At 37.1% G+C, this 21,742-nt stretch overlaps 1 protein-coding gene across 1 annotated transcript in view; it reads left to right on the forward strand.

Annotated features, from left to right (window-relative positions):
• The window catches only part of MAN1A2 (mannosidase alpha class 1A member 2), a 133,742-nt gene that overhangs the window by 25,485 nt on the left and 86,515 nt on the right, over positions 1-21,742 (forward strand). Inside the window, exons 2-3 of the mRNA XM_054269673.1 lie at positions 4,037-4,292; positions 18,367-18,463. Of these exons, the coding sequence (XP_054125648.1) occupies positions 4,037-4,292; positions 18,367-18,463 (353 nt within the window). The remainder of the gene's footprint in view (positions 1-4,036; positions 4,293-18,366; positions 18,464-21,742) is intronic.

The raw sequence follows: 21,742 nt of genomic DNA on the forward strand, positions 1-21,742 counted from the left end.
CCTCATGTATGCCATGAATGTATATTCACCATATACTGAGGGAAGGTAATGGGGTTGTGATACATGAGGATAGTATAAAACAGTGTATGCTGAAGGACTGGAATGAAGTCTTGCAGTTAGTGTGTGAAATGCTTTTTAGATGCTGACTCTCAAACTTTGTTTTAATTAGTGCCTGCTTTTTTTCTTTCACTGTCTCTGAAAGTAGCCTCTGGTTGAAGATCAGACGTGACCAAAGGGTAAAAGTTCGCAATTTCCACACAGAAGGTTATTTCTGAATGATAGGCTTACACAAATATTTGTGTCCTCTAACAGTTGTCTATCCATCTGCTGAAAATCCAAATGATAATAAACTGTGTCCTTTCTGTATAGTAAGCCAGTGGCCTACTTTTTCGTGGCAAGAACAGTTGCTGGTGGCCTGCTTGCTTTTCTTGACTCTGTTCTAATTTTTATTTCTCTCTTTTAAATTTTGAATCTCACAAAGAAATTTGAACAAATTTTTAGAGGGTTTTTTTTTCAGTTTGCTTTCTAAAGAGCCTGTTATGTCACAGCAGATAGGGAAGACTTTTGTTAAAAGTCATTGTCTTGACAAGTGAGGCTTGGGAGCTGTTCAGAAGGCTCGCTATTGTGCGCATAATTAAAGCACATTAAGTTCCAGTTGGTGATTTGGGTGTCAAGCGTTATAATTTGTGGTCTTCTCTGAATGATATTTAGGCAGCTCGTGGACACTTTGAGAGCATACAGTGTTCCTGCATAGGCAGCTGCAATAGCTCATGGCAGTGATTGTTTAAAGAACTTGCACCTGTTTCTAGTTTCAGATTCTAATTATTAAATCTATTTATGGTCCTTCTTGGCAAAAACAGTCTAATCACAGATTATTTTAATAACATTGGTTGTTTTAAAGTAGCTACTGCTGTAGTTTCATGGTACTTGAACATCTCTTGAGACTCTTGAATAAGCTTTAGGGATGCCTAGAAGTAAGTAGCTTTCTCTTAGATAAGGTTTTGAAGATTTACTCAAAATACTTTAAATTTTAAGGGTTTACTTATGTTGCTTGGAAGCGGGGGTGGGATATGGAAGCAGTTTGACAGGTTTTGGTATACGTGTTTATGCTGGGATTCTCTCCAATCTTATATTTTTAAATTGATCCTTCTGAGGTCTCTGAGTATTTTAATATAGTGCTCTCTGCATGTATTAAATTGTTGCTTACGCCTTCCTCTGCTGGCCAGGAAGCTTGGTGACTTGAGGAGGTGTCAGCTGCTCACACATAATCCGTCTTCTCATTCTCTGAACTTTATTCTGTAATTTCACTGAATTCTTGTTTGCTTAAGAGCTCAAATGAAACGTGGCATTGTTATTTAGGGGTGTGATTTTTCTTCTATCAGAGTCTTATACTTGAATGCATTTAAAAATATGTCTTCAGCTGGCATGTAGAATATGAGGTGTCATGTAGCTCATGCTGTCCATCATTGGTAATTGCACAGAGAATATGTGTCTGCAGAAGAAGCTCTTGTGCTATCTCCTGTAAACTCCCTCAAATACCTGTTGACCTTTCTCTTCATCTTACTGTTTGTTTATCTCAAAATGTCACTTCCTGGAAGAAAGGCTTTGAGTTGATCATAAAGTTAGCATTGGGATTTTTCATCTCTATTGAGTCTGTTTATTTTCTTCTGAGTGACTGAAGGAAATCAGACTGTGCCATTCAAACTTTCTTAATGGCTCTAATTGGATTATTGTGCTCTAGAAATGAACAGCTTTTGTATGTTTATACAGTGGTTCCTGCAGCGTAGACAGATGTGAGTTCAAAACTTGTTTTCCAATTTATGGCTGTTTCATGCACTTTGAATCTAGAAACAGATGAAGTTTGTAGAGTGATGGAGCTTGTATTATGATTATTACATGTGGCACCTGGAACGGAAAACTTAAAAAAAGGTAAAAGCAAAATCTTCCTGGCACTTGATATTGGTGGTGCAAAGTTAAGGTGCACAAAGCACATCGGCAGTGACTCATTTCAGTGAATCAGATTCACTGTAACTACTCAAACTTCATAATTCTTTTTCACACAGGGGGATTGTATTTAGGCACTTCCAAGTTAACCATGTGTTTTACCAAACATATTTCTATTTATCAATAAGCAATTAGGTTAATGTAAAGATACCTTGACCAGCTTTTTGTTAAGGTCTGAGATACACTATTACCTTTTCCCTCATAAAAATGCAGTTATTTCAATGATGATTGATCCTTTGCAAAAAGAATTTCAATACCTATCAGCAAAATATTTGTGAATTTAGTCAGAGAGTAAATACTGTCACTTGCCTAAAGATACTGAATTTTGAATATGGGAAATGTACCTGCAAAATACATTATTCCCACACTGAAATATTTTGACTCTTAACCGTTCAGTAACATTTCAGATTTCTCATTCTCTGTCAAGCACCTCTTTGGCTCCTTTACTGTCTCTCAGGGAGAGCATGACTGTGAGAGTGACGTCTTGTTCTGGCGACCTCATTCTCATTCTCTCTAGTTGCATTTTATGCAGAGCCCTCTGCTAGCCTTGGAAAAGCTTTCCAGAGCTTCAGATCTTCCAAGTGGTAGAAATTTTTTCTGTTTTTTGTTATTGCTATTTGAGCATGATATTGCTGCCATGACAGAGTGTGAGTAGCTTTTGCAGGAATACAAGGAAGTTTTTTTCTCATATAAGTGGGCCACAGTAGAAGTAAAAGTTATCCTAAATGGTATTACTTATTTTCTCTTTTTAGAATAATGTTTTGCTGCTTTGGAAGTTTTTTCTTTGCTTCTCAGTTAAGGGAAAGAGGCACTGGTACCTTTAGATAGTTATTAATGATCTTGGATTTCACAGTCAAATTGAGGAGCTCAATCCTTTATTTTTTTATTGTTTGGAAGAAATATGGATGTGGTGTGAATCATATTGAGAAAAGTGGCTGAAGAACTTCAGTTTGAAAGTGTTTCCATCAGTGCATCTATTAAAATGTTGCTTTGTATTCTTAGTACTGATATATTGAAGGTAATAATGCTGCTATAATTTATTTTAAATGCAAACCTAATAGCACTTTGGAAAAATGTAAGAGCTAATAAAGTACCCTTTGTGTAACAATGCATTTTTTTTTACCTAATGCTTGTTTTAAAATGCCTACAACTTTTTTTGGCTTGCATTAGTCATTGAGCAACTCTGTTTTTTGAAGAATCTTGTAAAGGTGGTGCTATATTGAGAGTCTGATGTGTGTCTTTCTGATGCCTTGAAATATTTTAGGACTGGAACGGGCCATTTTTGTCTGTTGTTAAAATAACCTCTTTAAGCCAAGCTTTAGAACTCTTCATTCTATGTGCAAATCTTAAAACCTTGACTGATCATTAAAGATCACACTGTAAGGTACTGCTTAAAATCAAGATCACGTTGGTCTTGTTGAAAGTGAATTTCAAAATAATGTTTTACTAAAAGCTCTTATGCGCCTAAATGGCTTTATAATTAATTCTGCTTTTAGGACTGATGGTTTAAGGACTTTACTGATTGGAACAATGAGTTATGAATTGAAGGGAAAACATGCTGTGGTGGGGGTTGGTAATAAACAAAGTGGTTGTGGAGTTTTTTTGTAGTGGTTACTTCCAATCTTGTCAAGTTGTGTACGATTTATTTATTGTGGAGAAAGTGAAGAAGAGCCCTTCTGATTTCTTAAAAAAAAATTTTTGAATTATTGCTAGATATGCCTCTGCACACATCCTGTAGTTGAAGTACAACTCTCTAAACTCTTGAGTGGACAAGCAAAGGTGCTAAGACAATCTAAAAAATTCCTATGATAAATTTTTCTACAATAGTGTTGTGGATGTGTGTGGTGTTCTTTTGGGGTTCTTGGCAAAAATAGTGTAGGATTGTGTACTAACATAAATCAATAAACTTGTCTAAATCATTAGAATTGCTTAGAGAAAACCAGGTTAGGATGTGGCTTCTGTTGAAGCTGCAGTTTGTTTGTAACCAATATTTTTTTAGTAATGAGATGCTGACTGGCATTTGTGTCTCTAGAGAAGAAGAGGAACGTCTGAGAAATAAGATCCGAGCAGATCATGAAAAGGCTCTGGAAGAGGCTAAGGAGAAATTGAAGAAATCACGGGATGAGATTCAAGCTGAGATTCAGACAGAAAAGAACAAAGTAATGCAAGAATTGAAAAAGAAAGACAGCAAGCCACTGCCCCCTGTTCCTTTACCAAACCTGATAGGGATACACAGCGGAGAACCAGCAGACCCGGATATCCGAGAGAGGAGGAACAAAATTAAAGAGGTAAAGATGATGATGATGATGTGGTCCTGCCTGTTCTTGTGTCTGACAGCAGTTATTTATATGGCATTTGGTTGCTGTGATTTATGTTAAGAAAGAAAAACAGATCTGCAAATCATGTAGTAAACTAAAAGTGGACAAGTAGTAATGAGCATCAGCATTATTGTATGCTGTTGGAGTATTAATATTTCACTGGATAACAACTTAAAAATTATTTTAAGGAATTTCTTCATCTTAGTGGTATGGATTCCAAGTGATTTTGTCATCAACACATGGAAGAGTAACAAGGGCATCTTTGAAGTAGGGCATGACTTTGTGAGTTTCCTTTCAAAGAATGGAATATCTTACGGTGTCACAGGATGATTTTAGATGTTAAAACATAAGATTGAATATAAGGAAAAAGAAGACTTGCTGCTAATATTTGAAAATTACCAAATTATTACATATTTTTCAAAATACATTTTAAATGGGTTTTAAAAATTGAGTAAATTTAAATGGATTGAATGTTACAGGTAAGTGAGACAAACTAAGATCTTGCTTAGGCTTTTGGGTCTGTAGCAACTTACACTATGGGAATTGCTGTTTGTGGTCTTATCTTCTCCACTACTGGTTGACTGTGAGATTTGTTGCCCCTTTTTGTCCTGGCAATGGCAATTTTCTATTACTATTGCCAGACGTTTCTCTGAGTCTGACCTTCTAACTCGCATAGCAAAAACATTGTACAGCCTCCATTATTCTTTTTCTTTCCTGCACTCTGATAAGTTTTATGCCAAAAAATGGGTTTAGCAAAGCAGGAATGCTTCAGGTCAGATGCAGACAAGCACTGACTCTGTTACTGAAGAATGTCCAGGACAATAGCACTTAGTATTTACATCAGATAAACTTACTTTTAAATTGAAATCTGAGTTCAGTTCACTTATAAAACCAAAAAGAAATCTGTCATTCACCTGTCCTCATTGTAGGAAGTAGTTGTAGCTGAATTATGTGCCATTCTGTGGGTAGATCATCCATTCTGTAGGTAGACCACCCAAGCTAGAATTTTACTTTGAATATTAATGATGGCTAGATGGAATCCACTCTAATAAAGTAATGAGCAGCTGGTTATTATACATGAGTGATGCAGTGTTGAGCTGTATCACTATTTGTTGTATGTGCTCCGTATAGAGCCCTGTCACAATCTGGGTGTCTGAAGTGGCAAATCCTTCTGTGAAAGTTGTGCCTGTTAGTGATTACTGCAGAGGTGCTTTTGCTAGGAAGTTGTGTCTGGAATATTGGACCTCCTTGACCCTGCTTGGTTAGGGCTGCTTCCTGAAGAACAAAATTGAATTGTGGATTTGAAAAGGCTCTACTAATTTGTTTGCAAACATTTTGAGTGAGAATATATAGAACAGTTTGCTTTTCTAAATGTTTTTGTAGGGTGGACAGTGAACAGCATGGTTGTCAACACTTCTTAATTTTTACTACAGATTACTGTAGCAAAATACCTTTGAGATGGATTTAATGCATAGAATAAAGTTGAATTTACCAAGAAATGCAAAATTACTGAGCACAGCTAACAGTGAAGAACTGGCTAGAAGAAATAATTAACGAAAGCTCTTATAGATCAAGTCTGGAATTGGAGGGGGGGATTGAAAATTAGTATTTGCCTTTCTGAGGTTGTTTGGTCAGATTGTAGATTGAGAGATTATAAATTCTCAGTTAGTAGAGAATGGCAATTTTCTTGGTCTCATGAAAAAGTAGTAAAATTTGGACCATTCTTGCTGATCTAAACCTGGAGGTATAGCAAAGTGTAAGGAATTCAGAGTAGTTTGTGAGTAAGAATCACCAGGTGGTGATCCTTAGCTGCAGTTGCCACACACCTCATGCTGTAAAAGGCTTGCTTCTTTTTTTTATGATCAGCCTACGTGTGAGTCACACTGACAAGCTGTTTTTCTATTGCATAACTTGTTGATGACTACTATTATGGCTTCTGAAGTGTAGCTTTTCATTACCAGACCATAGGTGTTTGTTGGACTATGTTTTAAGTGGGTAAGTCCTTCAGTTAGGATAATAATGCCTTTGTCTTGAGCAGTTTTCCCTTGAGTGCACACTGTGCTTGTTACAACCCAGGATCACGGGAGCATGAGTGCAAATTCTTTGTTGTATGAATTGCCTTCATTGACTCAGCCACGTTAGTACTGTAGCTACCAGGTGATCTCCAGAGTTCTTAATTTTAGTTTCATGCAGGGCAGGAGATTGTCACTCCTATAGCTAGATGTGTGAAGGCATAGAACACTGCAGTGGGAGGTCTGCTAGGGAGAATGGATAAGCAGTAATGCTCAGGAACCATTGATGAACAATGTGGCTGAGATTAAAACATATATTAATAGTGTCAAATGAATCATATTTTATCTGAAGCCTGTTTTTGACAGCATCCCATGTCTCAGAAAAGACAGCAGCGATTTCAGAGATGTGAAGGGCATTTTGAAGTCTGTTCATCACTGAGGTCCTCCATCACTGTTTTATGTAACCAGTGTGGACTAATACAAATAGTCTTTGGAGATAGAGACATAGCAGAAAAAATGAACAAAGGAGACAATATCTCTAATGTAAGTCTACAACTGATATATATGAAAAAAAAAAATTTTTTTTGACATGTAAGACATTTTGATTGCCTGAAAAATTGCCCAGGGAAGCTACTGACTCTTTGGAGGCTGCATATCTGGCTTCAGAATTCCTGGTGTTCTCAAGAAAGCATTTGACCTGATTTGGTTTACTGTGAATTGTCCTGGTAAATATTTGAGGAATTTCACTCTCAAAGAACAGCTTTAGACTGTTCAAATTCACAAAATTAATGATGTTATACAGCCTATTTCACCTCCTATCAAATGGTGAAAAACTGTGTAGAATTGGATGGAATGATGGGGGCTCTTTGTAACACACATGAGTCTTTACATATGTGAGGAAGGCTGGAAAACTTTCAAATGAGGATCCAGTTTCTATTATTTTTGCAGAAAATATATTACCAGATTTCTTTCCAAATAGCAATTTGTTGAAGACTGGTATTTTTAACATCTCTTTATAAGTAGTTTGGCAGTAGTTTAACATTTTAAAAAGGCATATTTTGATTTTAGAAAAAGGTGCATATAAAAGTAAAAAAGAATTTCTGTAATGCTCTTAAGAGAGCTTTGCAAAACATTTGGAAATTTTATATAATAGGAATGTTTGCTGAGCATGGAGAGGGAAGTTTCTTAAGGTCAGGGAATACAACTGGGAGCAGAATCTGCATCTTACTGGGGTTTTTTAGTGTGTCATTTTGTTCTGATAACTATATATAGTGTTACATTGTATTCTCAAGTTTTGTTTACAAAATGGTATAATCTGTCTATATTCTTCTAAGAAGCTATTAATTATTTCAATAAGGAGAATTTCTGAGTTGGCTGATTATTTTAGATGCACAGTGACAACTCTGAGAAAGAAAGGTTTTCCACTTGCTGACCATACATGCTTTATAGTAGCACTTCTCTGGCATATTAGCTTGCTGTTCAGGCTTTTAGAAGATGCTGTGGTGTTTAATTAACTGGTACTTTAAGAACAAACACATTGAAAATTATTCTTATTATTCTTTAGCTTTGTATTTATATTTTTGTACTATGTAGAACAAAAATATTGAAAAGAGAAATTTATTTTTTTTAAAGATTTTAAGTGCAACTTGTATAATTTTACAGCAAGGCTTTAAGGTGAGTCTTTTCATTGTGGTTAATGCAGAGAAATTAAGAACAAATCCTGTCTTTTGGAAGTAGTTGGCTTTGTTTCCAAGTTAAATTAGCTATAAATTGCTTGAGCACTTGGAATTTTGGCACTTAATTTCCAATATTGTACTCTTTAAAGGTGTTCAGAGTATTTTTTTTTCTTTCAGTTTGAAGGTAATCATTACATAGTGCTCTGGAGTCTATAGTAAGTTTTATTTCCATGGGAAGGTAAATTCTACCCAGTCAAATAAGGAAAATTTTGTAATTCTTTTCGCTCTATTCAGGGTTCATGTTTTCTTTAATTTCAGCCTGAGATGTCACAGTATTGTCTTACTGCCAGCACTCATTTAGGATACTTGTTAAAATAGTGTATTTCATCCAATAATGTCCTAATCCTATGCAGGTGATCCTTTCTCTCTGCTCAGCACTGGGGTGAGGCCACCCCTGAGTTCTTTGTTCAGTTTTGGACTCCCCAGTATGAAAGAGACAGGAGCATTGTTGGAGAGGGTCCAGTGAGAGACCACAAAGATGCTTAAGGGACTGGAGAGTTCTCATCTGAACAAAGGACGAGGCAGCTGGGCTGGGCAAGAGAGGGAATTTTGCAAAATACCTGGAGGGAGGATGCCAGGAAGACAGAGGCAGGCTCTTTTCAGTGATTCCCAGTGGCAGGCACAAAGGCAGTGGGCATACACTGAAACACAGGAAGGAAGCTGCACCTGAACATCATAAAGCATTGGTTTTTGTGAGAGTGGCCAAGCACTGGAGCTGGCTGCCTACAGAGATTGTGGAGTCTTCCTCCTTGGTAGTGACTGGGAGTGGACAGCTTGTTTAAAATTACCCTCCTTGAGTGGGGAGGTGGGACCAGATACCCTCCAGAGATCCCTTCCAACCTCAGCTATTCTCAAGTAAGATGATGTTTGTTGACTAAGCCTGTCAGCTGGAAGACAGCTTCTCCAGAATGTTACATGAGGGCACATGGTAAACTTAACAGCTAAATAATAATGCTGTAGGTTTCAGATTGGGAAATCTGAGTTCTCTGGAGGCTTCTGTTCTATTACTTGTTCTTTGTTGTGATATGCAATCATGTAAATACACAGTGCTAATTATAAATACACTTTTAAAAAATCAAGCTGAAAGGAGGTGTGCTGTCCAGAGAGGTAAGGTAGAGTTATGAAGTGACTGAAACTGCTGCCTGTACCATTCTTGCTTGTGCAGTTCAAAAGCTCTTATTTTTAATGAGATGGGAGGGCAAGGTGGTTATCTTTCTGATAAGCTGTTCTCAGCCCAGCAAAATTCTGGTTGTGTTCCTGTGTGCCACACCTTTCTGGTTAAAAAAAAACCCACAGAAACAAAAAAGGTGGATAACACATTTAAACAAAAGTTATTGTGAAATGGACATCCAGGAAGTAGAGGCGCCAGAGTTAAAGGTCATTGAATAATAGAATAGTTTGGGTTGGAAGGGACCTTTAAAGGTCATCCAGCACAACTTGAGGTTCATTTGTGACACATGACACCTGTAGAAAGAGTTAAGTTTGGATGCTTTGCACAAGTGAGGAACAAGTCTGTCTGGGAAGCTGGGGATGTTCTGACTTGAGTTCTTTTGCCAGTGAACTTCCCCCATCACAACTTCTCATTTATCCTCTTTTAAAATTAGAGTTGTAATATATTGCCTGTTTGAAGAGAAGGTAGGAAGTTAATTTATTTAATATTAGTGGAGGCAATGTCAGAAGTACTTACAGGTAAGTGCCAAGAAGAAAAGTGATTAAAATGTATTTTCATCCTGGTCTCTGGGTGATACTCAAGAGGCTGCTAATACTGTTGAGGAGTAACAGGCTGTTTTATAAGCAGCAAAACTTACGGTTTCCTATGGATTTTTGACCTATATTCCCTCATACCACCCTCTGCTGATCATGCACTTGTTGCTGTGAATATCCTCTTAGCTTCCTATTTGACTGCATGAATTCTGTTCTGCCTGTTCTTCTGTGTGTTCTGTGCCTTCTTTAGAGCTACTGGTGTGCTAAATGCTGCCCCCCTGAATGAATAAAGGGTTGAATTATAAATGCATTTGTCTCAGTCAGGGTACCAATTTGTATCGGTCTGCTTTATCTAGCCACAGATATTTTTTCTTTTCCTCAACACAAAAAGTAGAGTATCTGGCTCCTCCAGCTCTTTAAAATCAAGTGTGAAATTAGAAAATGGATTAAAAGGCTACTATAAATGTATGTGTCAAATGATGGATGTACAGACAGCAAGGTTGCATAAGCCTCATTCTTTTAAGAAATTGGGCTAAAAATAGTAAGTGTCCCTTCACCTGAGTTCTAATTTTTGTGCTTATTGAGGAAAGAGCTGTGTAGAAGAAAGAATTACTTAATCATCCAGAGATCTTTTCATGCTACCTAAATCCTCTTTTCATAGTTACTATTCATACAACTTTCAGAGCTAATCTCATTTATTGTTTCTCATTGCAGTGTTTCTGATCTAGCCAAATAGGTTGCCTTCTCTGACTGGAGGACTTTTTATCAATATCTAAAACCAATTTAGAACAATTTCATTACTGCTGACACTTTACAGTCTTTGTTTCCCTGGTCAAATTTACTTGGACTTCTAGTTGGTTGCAATACCAGTTTGTAATGCTCCGTGCCTGTGAAGGGTTTTGCATTGTATTTTGTAGCTCACTGCTCCTTGCATTTTTTCATTTATTTCCTGAAACTGAAGGACATAATTATCATCACACAACTTTTTCAGTATTTAAGGTAACACTCTCTGCAGTGTGAATGTTTGTATAAAATCCATACACACACATTTTACATATGTGTGTGTGTATAAAAATCTCTTTGCATTTACTCACGTGTATACACACACACATTGTTTATTAGTTGGTTTTGTTTGCACATTATTTGGATTCTCTATGTTTTTGGTTTTCCAGTGTAATCTGACAAGTTGAGAACAGGTAAATTTGTTTTCAGTTAGTTTCACTGCACTCTTTTATAGCTTACCTTAATTTTACTGAATTAGTGCAATCTGTAAATTGAGGATAAAATCTTTTTGATTGAGCCTGTGGGTAAACTAGTTTTCCATTCATATATTAGAATGAATATTGTTCAATTGGCACTTTGGCCAGTACAGGCATGTTAGGAGTGGCCCTGAAAAAGCTGTGCCCCAGCTTGTTGGAATGATTTTATAAAGAATTCATTTTACATTTGTTAAATCAATCATTTATGTCTGTGAGAAGCTTTGCATCTCGGTGTATTTATTTTGCTGGAATAGAAGAATGGAAATAAAATCCTAGTGTGCAACTTCATTTACAATATTTCTGCTGCAGATCCTGGATATGTTGATTTGATTCGTAACTTAAAATGCGCTACTCATGAAGAATGCAAGTTTTTGTTGGAGGCTGTTTTAAAAATGAATCAATTTAGTCAAGTTGTAGAAATTACAGAATTCTCCAGCGCTTAGGCAGTATTGGAAGCATGTTAAAAATTCAGGAAGGTGTTCATTATTAAAGATGTCTTTTTTCCAGACCATTGTGAGAAGAACCTGTCTTTCAACAGTGAATTAGCACATTTGCAGTATTTAAAACTCATAAATGCAAATTAAAATCAAAGAAATATGGAAATATTTCACTTACCTGATATTATCAGCCAAACAAAAATGAGAAAAACTCCAGGTAAATTTTCTATCTTCACAACTGGGTAAATCAAAAGACTCCATGAGATCTAGTTGACCTTACTGCTATTTTTTTTAAATTTGTATATTTTATGCCATTTATTCTTGTGAAACAGAAATGCTGGTAGCAAAAATCATGAATTACAGCTAGATTGAAGAGATCTCTGTTTTAAATTACACATGATCTATTATACAAGTGACAATAGGTGTGTTTTGAGCTACGGAGATTTTGATTGGAAAGCCAGAGCATCCTGTTATGTTCTTGTTAGTCATCTTTACATAATTTCTCTTGTAGTCCCCTCTGTGTTTACTGGAGCAGCTCCATAGGATATATGCCAATGTGTTTTTAACATGCAGTTTTCCTGATGGTGTTAGCTCTCAAGTATTGGTAGTAGTGATGATATTGATACAGAGTCTGAGCTACTGGTAGTTGATTGTGTAACCCCTCACAGTGCATTCCATTAAGTCAGAGACCATCTACATACAATACTGAGCTACCTGAAACTCCCTACAGTTCACTCTAATTAGTTCACTCTGAGATTTGGATTCCTGATTTGCATCGCTGGCATCTATTCTTATTTTCTGCTTTGTTACCAGAGGAATAGTGGCTAACAAGGCATCAGTTTTTGAAAGGGATTCAAGGAGAAGCCAAAGCAACTGCAGAACCCTGTGACTGCTGAATGAACTGCAGATTACCAGAAACCAGAAGAGGGAATAGAATCACTGAGCATATAGATATGTATGATGTCCTGCTCTATTCCAAAGCCATAGAAGATCCCCAGAAGAGTCAACAACCATGTGAATAATGGAGAGATGGTTGGATACATAGTTTTAAAAAAAATATTTGGCAAGGTTCACTGCTAATAGGTGTTGAACTAAGCAGTTATGGGATGGAGGATAGTTTCTGTGTTTGCCTGGAAAACTGGTTAGAAGGCAGGAAATGGAGAGTGCAGATAAACAGTGCTGGAGGTCACAGAGGACATGTGCTGGGGATCCATGCTCTAAATTATACAAATGAATTATTTAGAGTTTGAAAATGGATGTGTAGTGCTATGGCAACTTTGCTGCCAATGTGAAGAATTGCAGAAAAACCTTATGGGACTGAGTGATAATCTCTTTTTTTATTTCTCAGCTAAATGTAAAATGATGCATATTGGGGCTGGAGATGGAGAGATTCCAACTTCATGCTAAGTATGAAAAGCTGTGAGGTGACTTAGTACACTTGAGAATGAGAAATTGTGTTTTTTATAGTTCCTTGGAAATGTCACTGTAGTGCTTAATGGCAGACAGTGAGCATTTCAGCATTTCAGAGAAGGAGAAGGGAACAGATGAGGTCCTTTACCTCAGCCTGTGAAGCTCAGGTGCCCCTGCATCTTGTAAGCTTCATGTAGTTCTGGTCTTTCAGCCTCAAAAAGGATGGGGTAGAATTGGCAGGGGTGCAGGGCTAAGCAGATGATGGCTAAGCTTAGACTGATGCCTAAAAGGACAAGACTGGAAGAAAGGAGCTATAGGAACCTCTGTCTCCTGGCTGATGTGCAGCTGTGGTTGTTTACAAAGTTGATCCAAGAGGCTCTACTTTTCTTAACAGCGCAGCACCAATCAATCTTGTGAATACCATATTCTCTTTCTTGAAACCGTGATCATGCCCAAGGTCAAAAATACTTGCATCATGTTGAATTAAAAATATTTGGCTTTCTTAACATTTTTGAGCAAGGTTCACTGCTGCAAGCTCTCCAGATTTAGGCTCTTTACATCTACTGTTCCAGTTCTCACCAGTCTGAAGGATTTTCCTATGTAATTTCATCAGGCATCTAAAGCTTCAAGTATTTAATGCCAGCAAAAAGAGTTTCCCACTTTGCCTCCATCTGATAAGTGTTTTTGTTTTATTAATGGATTTGTTACCAGATTTGACAGTAAAAGAAAACCTAGTGTTCTGTGTGTGTTAGGAACATATTCCAAACAGACTTTTTCAGTGACATGTTTAAAAATGCATGACAGAGGCATGAACTGATGCCTAAAATAATTTCTTTTGAGATAGCGTTCCCAGAAAATAAATGTATGAGTTTTCTAAGTTTCATCAACAATCTGAGTATACAAGGAAATGATAATTTTTTAAATTAACGTCCAACAGTAGGAAAATGATTATTAATTTTTAATCTGCCAATTGAGCAGTAATTTTGTCAGCAAGTCCTTGGTTAATTTTAAAATAGAGTTTGAAGATGGTTTATATAAATCTCTCAAAATTGTATCCTTAATCAGAATACATTGCTTTGAAAGCAAAACCTATTTGCTGTCTGTTATGCATGTTCCTGATGGAATGGCAGGAACCAGTAAATACAGCAATTTGCCAGAAAATTGGTTCTTTTGCTTGTTTCTCAGGACTCCTACTTTGTCTGCCGGTTGCCTGTCCTGTTTTTAAGACTGGAAAGCGGTTTTTGAACAAATCCTTACCTTGAATTACTGTTTGTGACATGCTGGTGTAGTGGTAGAACTGCCTTACAACTCACTTTTCAATAATTGTAGCCTTCTTTTATTGTTTGTCAAAAGACATCATTGCCACTCTGTCTTTATAAAACTTCTTTATAAAAATCTGATTTCCCAGTGACTGTAGGAGATTAGATCCCATGAACATGTTCTAAAGTCAGCAAAACCAATTATATAATGGTGTACCTAGAAAAGCAGTTTCATTTGGCACGTCCTGCTTCTTCCTTTTCTGTCTGTCTTGCAGCAGAGTCCAGATTAGTCTTTTTTGTAGAATTACCAAGTTGTATTTACAGCAGCATCTTGCTAGTTGTTATTTCCATTACATCCCATAAGAAACATTTTCAAGATTAGGATGCAGCAGATCAATAGCCCATGAATGATTTTGCTTTCAAAAGCAAGATCTGTCATTAATGGTGTCAGTTAAAAGTCAAAACTGCTTGTTCTCTGGTGGCCAGATTGCAAGATGTGTATATGACATGCCCAAGTTCCAGTCCTTTCCTGTGACAAACTGCTATCAGATATGGAAATTTCAGCTATGGAAATGTGTGTCTTGTGGTTTTCACACTTACTGATCCATGCTTGTAATTTTCATTCTACTGAGCTTGAGGTACCTCTCTTGAGTTCTTTAAGGACTGGGTACATTTGTTTTTTAAATAGTTTTACCTTCTTGCTATTATCTGTAGTGCCGATGTTCCAATCAGTTCTGAGACTTTCCTCTCCTCTTAAAGACAGAGCTTTGTTTTAGGAAAAGCTGCCTATCCCTGCAGCTATTCTTCAGCATTTCCAATTTGCACTATGCAAACGCTACCTAGCTTACCTATAGAAATAATTTTGTTTTTCCGATCAAGAGTTCATGTTGTTTGTACTTTCTGAGCCAAAATGCCATCCTCAGTTAAATTTTGTAGCTGTCAGAGGCGTCTGTCTTCTTGTGTTTCTCCAAAGCTTTCGTGTCCACAACTGTTCCCAATGGTATAGATGTTCTGTCTGTAGTATAACAGGCTACCTGTTCTGACAGTAACAGAAACCTCCATGTTGTTACAAGATCTCTTGGCATCTCCTCCTTACAAAACTTAATACTGTATGCAAGAGCTCTGGGGCTTCTCACTTGCGTGTGATGTGCAGCTCTCTGCTAACATGATATCATGCAGTCTGCTTGCTTTGTGGTGGAGGAAAGCAGCGAGTTGAGTGCCCAAGTAACGGTCAGTGTTCATCTGGAAACAATCAGTTGGCTGCTTAGTGTCATGAATGATTCTTGAGGACTTAAAACACATATTCTTAGTTTTTGGGGCAGGCAGAGAGGCAGGACAGGTGTGTTTGTGCTTACCAAAGTAGCTTAGTCTCCTCAAAATACGATTTCTTATCTCAGTCTTAGTTGATGCAGTCAACTGTGTCTTAGTCTCTTGTGTTGAAGAGACTTTCAGGTCTCACTAGTGTATTCTTAAGTTACTTCTGCATTAATTCATGCACCCATTGAAATGTACTCCTTTTCAGTTTCTATCTTAATAAAATTTTCTTAGGATATATTATATATAGAGAAACATCTTGTGTTGTATGTATTCTGTTTTAGCCCTTTGTAATTTGCATACTTTTTTTGGGTTTCTTCAGAATGAAATATTCTGTAATAAATTATGTACCTTCCCCCCCAGAAGTACAGCGAATTAGGACAGTGAAATATTCCATAATTAAGCTTCTGCTGTGAGGAAACAAGTTGTTCTTCTCCTGGACTTAGCTAGTTTTGGTCTGTTCTGGTATTTGCTATCAGAATGTTAATGCCTATTTGATTCTTCTTCATGAAATATTTATTTGGGACATCCAAAGATCTCAGAAACCCAGTTTCCCTTATGTGCAAGCCAGTTGGTTGGATCTGCCACGTCATGGTCACATGTTGTTTAGTTATCTCTCTGCTTTCAAACACAAAGAGTGCACTGGTCAGCCTTTTGTTTTATCCTCTAGTTCTTTCTGAACCTTTAAGTCTGTTTTCCCAAGTAGAGTTTTTAGGACTGGCAGGCTGCAGGTTACAGCAGGACCCTTCACAGAAGCCTTGACTGTCCCCAGTCCTTAAGTCTACCCTGACTAGATAAAGCCTAAAGTAGCCCAGAGTGATCCCATAAGTGATCGTGCTTTGAGCAGGAGGTTGAGCAGGAGAGGCATCCTGAGGTTCCTTCCCATATGAATGGTGCTGTGAGTCTCGATTTTATGATACTAAATTAATGAACAATTTTATATGGAAAATTGTAGGTTTGTTCTGGATAACATCAGTGAGAGCTCTCTGAGGAACTTCTGTGCTTACTGCCTGTCCCAGGCTTTTATTGGATTTGTCACACTGCACTTTTCTTACCTGTCAAGAGAGGGTCCCTTTACCTGATTCATCTTGATGTTCAATAGCCATGAATTGGTCAATTTGCTAAGTGCTGTCTAAACACTAAGGAGTTTGTGACTGCTAGGGAAATGGCTTTTCTCTCCTCTTTTAATATATTTGCATCCTCTTTTTCTTACACTGCTAGTTCATGGCACTAAAAGAAGTTCTAGAGTATTATGGCCTAATCAGGTGTCAAAATCAGTGCAAATACTGAAAGCAACATGTGAGTTGACTTTGAATGACAAAAGGAGTGGGACTTTGGCATCTTGAGATGGGCAACTGTGCTTAGGTTGATGCCAGTTTAACACAGAAGTGCTCCCCAGCTCCATGGGCCTGTGGAGGGTTCAAATTTATTGTCTAGGCATGACTTAACAGGGCCATGGGAAATTTGGAGGCAGCTTACATTTAAAGGAATTATGGCTTTGTAGTTTGGATAGGGGTCTCTTGATGGTTGTAGGGGGAACAGAAACTTTGTTTTCCATGTCTCAGCAGGCAGTTTAGATGCAGTTTGAAAGATGCTGACTTCCACTAAATCTTGAATATGGTGGGAGGAGGAATCTGAGAGGTAGTAAGAGGAGAGATGTGAGGTAGTGCTGGTAAGGCAGCTGGCTGCACCTAATTTTTTAGCTAGCATCTGCTTGTTCCTTCACATTTTCTGTGAGTATGGTGGCTGTCTGATTAAAATAAGAAAATTACAGTCATGTAAATTGTAGTGAAAACAGATTGCCTTGCCTCAGTTTCTTAAAGGGTTAGTATTGTTCTGTTAGTTACATTTACATAGTTACTCCTCTTAGAAAGCATTTATCAGACTTGTGAAAATCATGATTTTAAGTCCTATACATTTTCTTGGGGCTTTTGTTTATATTAACACTATTTTAATACTATTTTTAAAATGAAATCTAAAATAAAATATGTAAAATGTTGTGGTTACAGACACATGGCTGTTCTAAAGGTTTCTTGTTACTGTTCTTGTGTCTGGGGCAGTCAATGTCTTTTAATATCTAATTTCTTCCTATTACTTTCTTTTACCTGTTTGTGTACTAATAATATTTATTTATTTAAAACTGCATTCACTTTGCAATTTGGTGGCTGCTGAATTTCCAACAAGTAAGGAGTTTAAAGAGTTTTAGCAAATTCATAAAAACATTGCTTAGTGGCTCATGTGCACAACTAGTCAGCAAGACCTTTTGGGTTTTTAGATGCAATTTTCTTACTAGGTGGTGGAAATATCTATTAAAAAGCTAAATGTTTTGTGTAGTAAATGTTAATAACATTACACTGCTTTGTTCATTATGCTTTCTAAAAAGCAAAGCTTTTGGCATTTCTTTTGGTAGAGGCTATATGACGGTACATCTTTGTCAAGTAGGTGTTGCTAATGAGAAATCTGTTATGCCTTTTGTAAAATTGTTGATTCCTATTTGGATGTACCAGTGTAAATGAATCCTTTTTATGCTTCAGGTATCAGTAGATATATTTTTCTTTTAGTTAGTATCTTAAGACATTTGCCAGGGTTTTACAGCAATTCCTTACACTTAAATGCATTCCTTATGCTTACATTCTTAAATGTCTGTGCATATGTTGAAGGAAAAGAAAGAACAAGAAAACAACCTAATGCAGAGCATTAGGATCTGTAGCTCAAGTCAAATAGGCCTGAAATTTTTTCCAAATTTATTCATGCTGTAAAATCTGATTTCTGTAACAGAAGCAGTGACAAAATAATTAGTCACTGTGCTGGGATGCTTGTGAAAGATGAAATCTCAAAGAAGGAGTAAAATGTTGTATTCATAGAGAGTAGTTTTACAATGTAATCAAATCCTATTTTTTTCCTGTTTCTTAGATGATGAAGCATGCCTGGGACAATTACAGGCAATATGGATGGGGACATAATGAGCTCAAACCAATTGCCCGGAAAGGACATTCCACCAACATATTTGGTAGGCTATATTTTCTGGTTTGTTTGTGATTTTTTTTTTTTTTTTAATATTTCTGTCCATGTATTTTCTTTGGAAGTCTTCTCGAACTTTCTAGCAAACTCTGTTTTAATAAAGAATCTTTCTAAGTGTGATTGACAGAAATGTATTATTTCAGTGGTATTTCATTGAATTACTTTATTGACCTATCTTTTTGGGAGTAGTATGTTCTTATTGTTGCAGAGACTAAGCTGTGTCTATGTACACTGATGCTTTGTGTGCATGTGCACATATATAAATGAAGGTCCTGATGCAATGATGGTTATTTTTTGGTTATATTTTGAGATGCAATGAATATAAATGTGTTGGGTTGTTTTGTTTTTTTTTTTAAACCCACCTCGTATTGTCTAGATCTTTGTGTTTAGTTCCATGAGAAGCATGGAAGAATTTGAGTTGGAGGGAAACTTTTAAAGATGATCTAGTCCAACCCCTCTGCCATGGGCTGGGACCTTCCATGAGACCAGGTTGCTCAGAGCCCCATGCAGCCTGGTTCTGAGCTGGTTGGGACACCCACAGCTTCTCTGGGCAACCTGTGCCAGTGCCTCACCAGTGGTGCTTAGCACAGTGCAAGGAGAGAGTGAGCTGAGTGCAACACTGGAGCAAAAGGCTGCTTCCACGGCGCAAGGGCATTTCTTAGGTACCAGCACAGCATTGTGTAGCACTCTTAGATACTTTGTTATCTTGTACATAGGCACTGCCATAAGTTTCGCTAAGAAGATCTCTTCTGCACCTCACTGTGATTTAGTTTTATGTTATGATTAATTGATGGTTTTCCTTTATATTTTTTACAGCTGATGAAATTGGATTTGACAGGGAAAAATCTTTAATGTTCACCTCTATGATCATGTAGTCTTTGCTACTTGCAAATCTGTTGCTTAATTTGCCATGTGTAATTCTAGATTAGCCTTGGTTTGTAACCCAGACTCTATGAAGTAAGTTGTTTTCCTTCATGTGGCAGAAAGACATTTTTATGATGTTTGTTTTTAATGTGACTGACATGATATTTTGAAGCAGTTACGAATTGCAATTTCACTGTAGTATTTTTTTTTCCATTCCTCCTCTGCTTACTTCTAACATGTCTGCTAATGAGTCTGGAGGATTTCTGCTTTTTTTCTTGGAATGATTATTCTTTGGAGAGCTTATTTTTAAAATTTTGGCATTGCTTTCTGAAAGAAATTGTAGGCCTTGTCCATGCTAAAGTTTCTGCTCCTCTTGTTCCAGCTAACTCTAGCAGCCAATGCCCTACATATTTGTCCTTTTAAAATCCAGATGCTATTTTGTGCCATTTAGTTTTTAGCCAAATCATGTCATGATTGCTCTATTCAAGGCTATTTCATATGAAAAACTTTTCTGAAACACATAATCTTCAGCGTATATCAAGTCTAAAATAGAATCAGCTATTGTTCATTTGGTGGATGGTTGATGGGGGAGATGTGTGTGGCAATTGGTCTTTGTCAAGGACTGTCTTAGGCTGTATTGTTATTCCAAGCTCTTTACCAATCTCTATTACCCCTATTGACACGATTCCCAGCAGTATTTGCCTTTATAGAAGGGTTGCTTAATTTTTTTTGAAACCTCATGCTAGTCTTAATAAAAAGATGCTCAGCAAAATCTGTTTTTATTATTCATCTCAAAGATGATCTGATCCAAACTATTTTCAGCCATTACTGCAATCTACTGTGCTTCCATTTCAATTCCTAGCACGTCTATGAGATCCTGCAAGGAGATGGTATCACTGGTTGAATGAAAGGCAGCCCTTTGCATGAATCTTTGGGAAATCAGGTTTGCTGATAACTCCCAAGTGAGGTTAAACACGATTCAATTTGGAAGACAAATAAGTCATTAGTCTTCTCCGTTGGACTCCACTTTTGTCTAAAGCAGTGTATATCTATATCTATGCCAAGGAGAACACAACTTTTTCTAACATTGCAAGATCAAGCGGGTTTCAGTCTGCGGTCAGAGAAGGGCAGAGGAGGTGGCCTTCTCTGCTCTTAAATCTTACTTTTAAGTAATTAAAAATATAAAGAAGGATAAACTTTATAAACTTTAAAGCAAGATGCTCTATGCCTTGCTGAAGCATGCCAGCAAGGATGTTTATGGGCTTCCTCAATTATTAGTTTGACTTTTATGACAAAACATGGTAGGTTGCTTTAGTTGGCCTGCAGCAAGAAACTCTTGCCAGTCTTTTTGAGATGTCTGACTGTAAATTGTAAAGGAGAGTCTGCTAAAAATACTGTCTTTCAAACCGTGTAGTTGGGCAGTATCTTGAGCAGCACCTCTTCCACAGCTGGGTCACAGCACTGGTAGTATGGTACTGCTTTGAGAAAGTATGACTGGGAGTGGGTGAGCTTTTAAAGATATTTACATTTAGATGATATATGAAACAAACCTTAATAGGTTCTCTCTTGCTGAATCGGGGTGATAACTGCTTTTGAAAAGGCAGGCATTTATTCCTACCCTGTAAAATGAAATATAAAAGTCAAGGAGAAGGTGCAGCAGAGAGGTGTAAATTTTCTTTCCAGTTTAGACTTTTATTTGCAGCTCTGCTGAAGGTTGTAGCAGCTAAGCTAAGAAAGAAAAGTTGGCCTTTTTTGTTGGACTGCTTAAATTGGTGAAAAAAATTGATGGCAGCTGCAGGGTCTTGTTGCAGAGGGGGTTTGTGTGGGATTGTGGTCAAGTTCTCATTAGAACACAAAGGGTAAAGAGGCTGATTATGAAAGTGATGCATGTAAGACAGTGAGCAAGCACAGCAAACACTGAGCTTGCTTCAAGAGGTTTTCTGAGTTTAGCATGAACCAGAGTAGTTGATGGTATTGTTGGATTCTCTCCCTGTAATGAAATCTGATTGGATTTGCTTTTGAGGATGAGAGTAACCACCTGAAACATGATGTTTGCAGATGATTTGTCTCTGTTTGATGTAGATGAACATCTCCTGAAAACACAAACAAAATTATTCAGTCCTGATATGCTTCAGAGTTTTAAACTGTATGTGTTTGTATCCAGTATAATATGAACTAATTACCATAGCATAAGCTGTAAGGATACTTTATTGTGAGTTAAATTGAGTAGTTAGTACTAGTTAGTTTGCATCAGTCTTCAATCTGTGTTTTTCTAAAATATGCTTATTTGAGAACCTGAACTACTGTAAGGAACAATATAAAGAAAATAGACAATACTTGGGCAATTTGGAGCACTGTCCTCACCAAAACTAGAGATTGTGGGCTGTCATCTAACCTGATGCTT

Source organism: Melozone crissalis, unplaced genomic scaffold (assembly GCF_028551555.1).
Source record: "Melozone crissalis strain CALT ecotype California unplaced genomic scaffold, PUWL_Pcris_2 ptg000008l_1, whole genome shotgun sequence".
Lineage (NCBI taxonomy): Eukaryota > Metazoa > Chordata > Aves > Passeriformes > Passerellidae > Melozone > Melozone crissalis.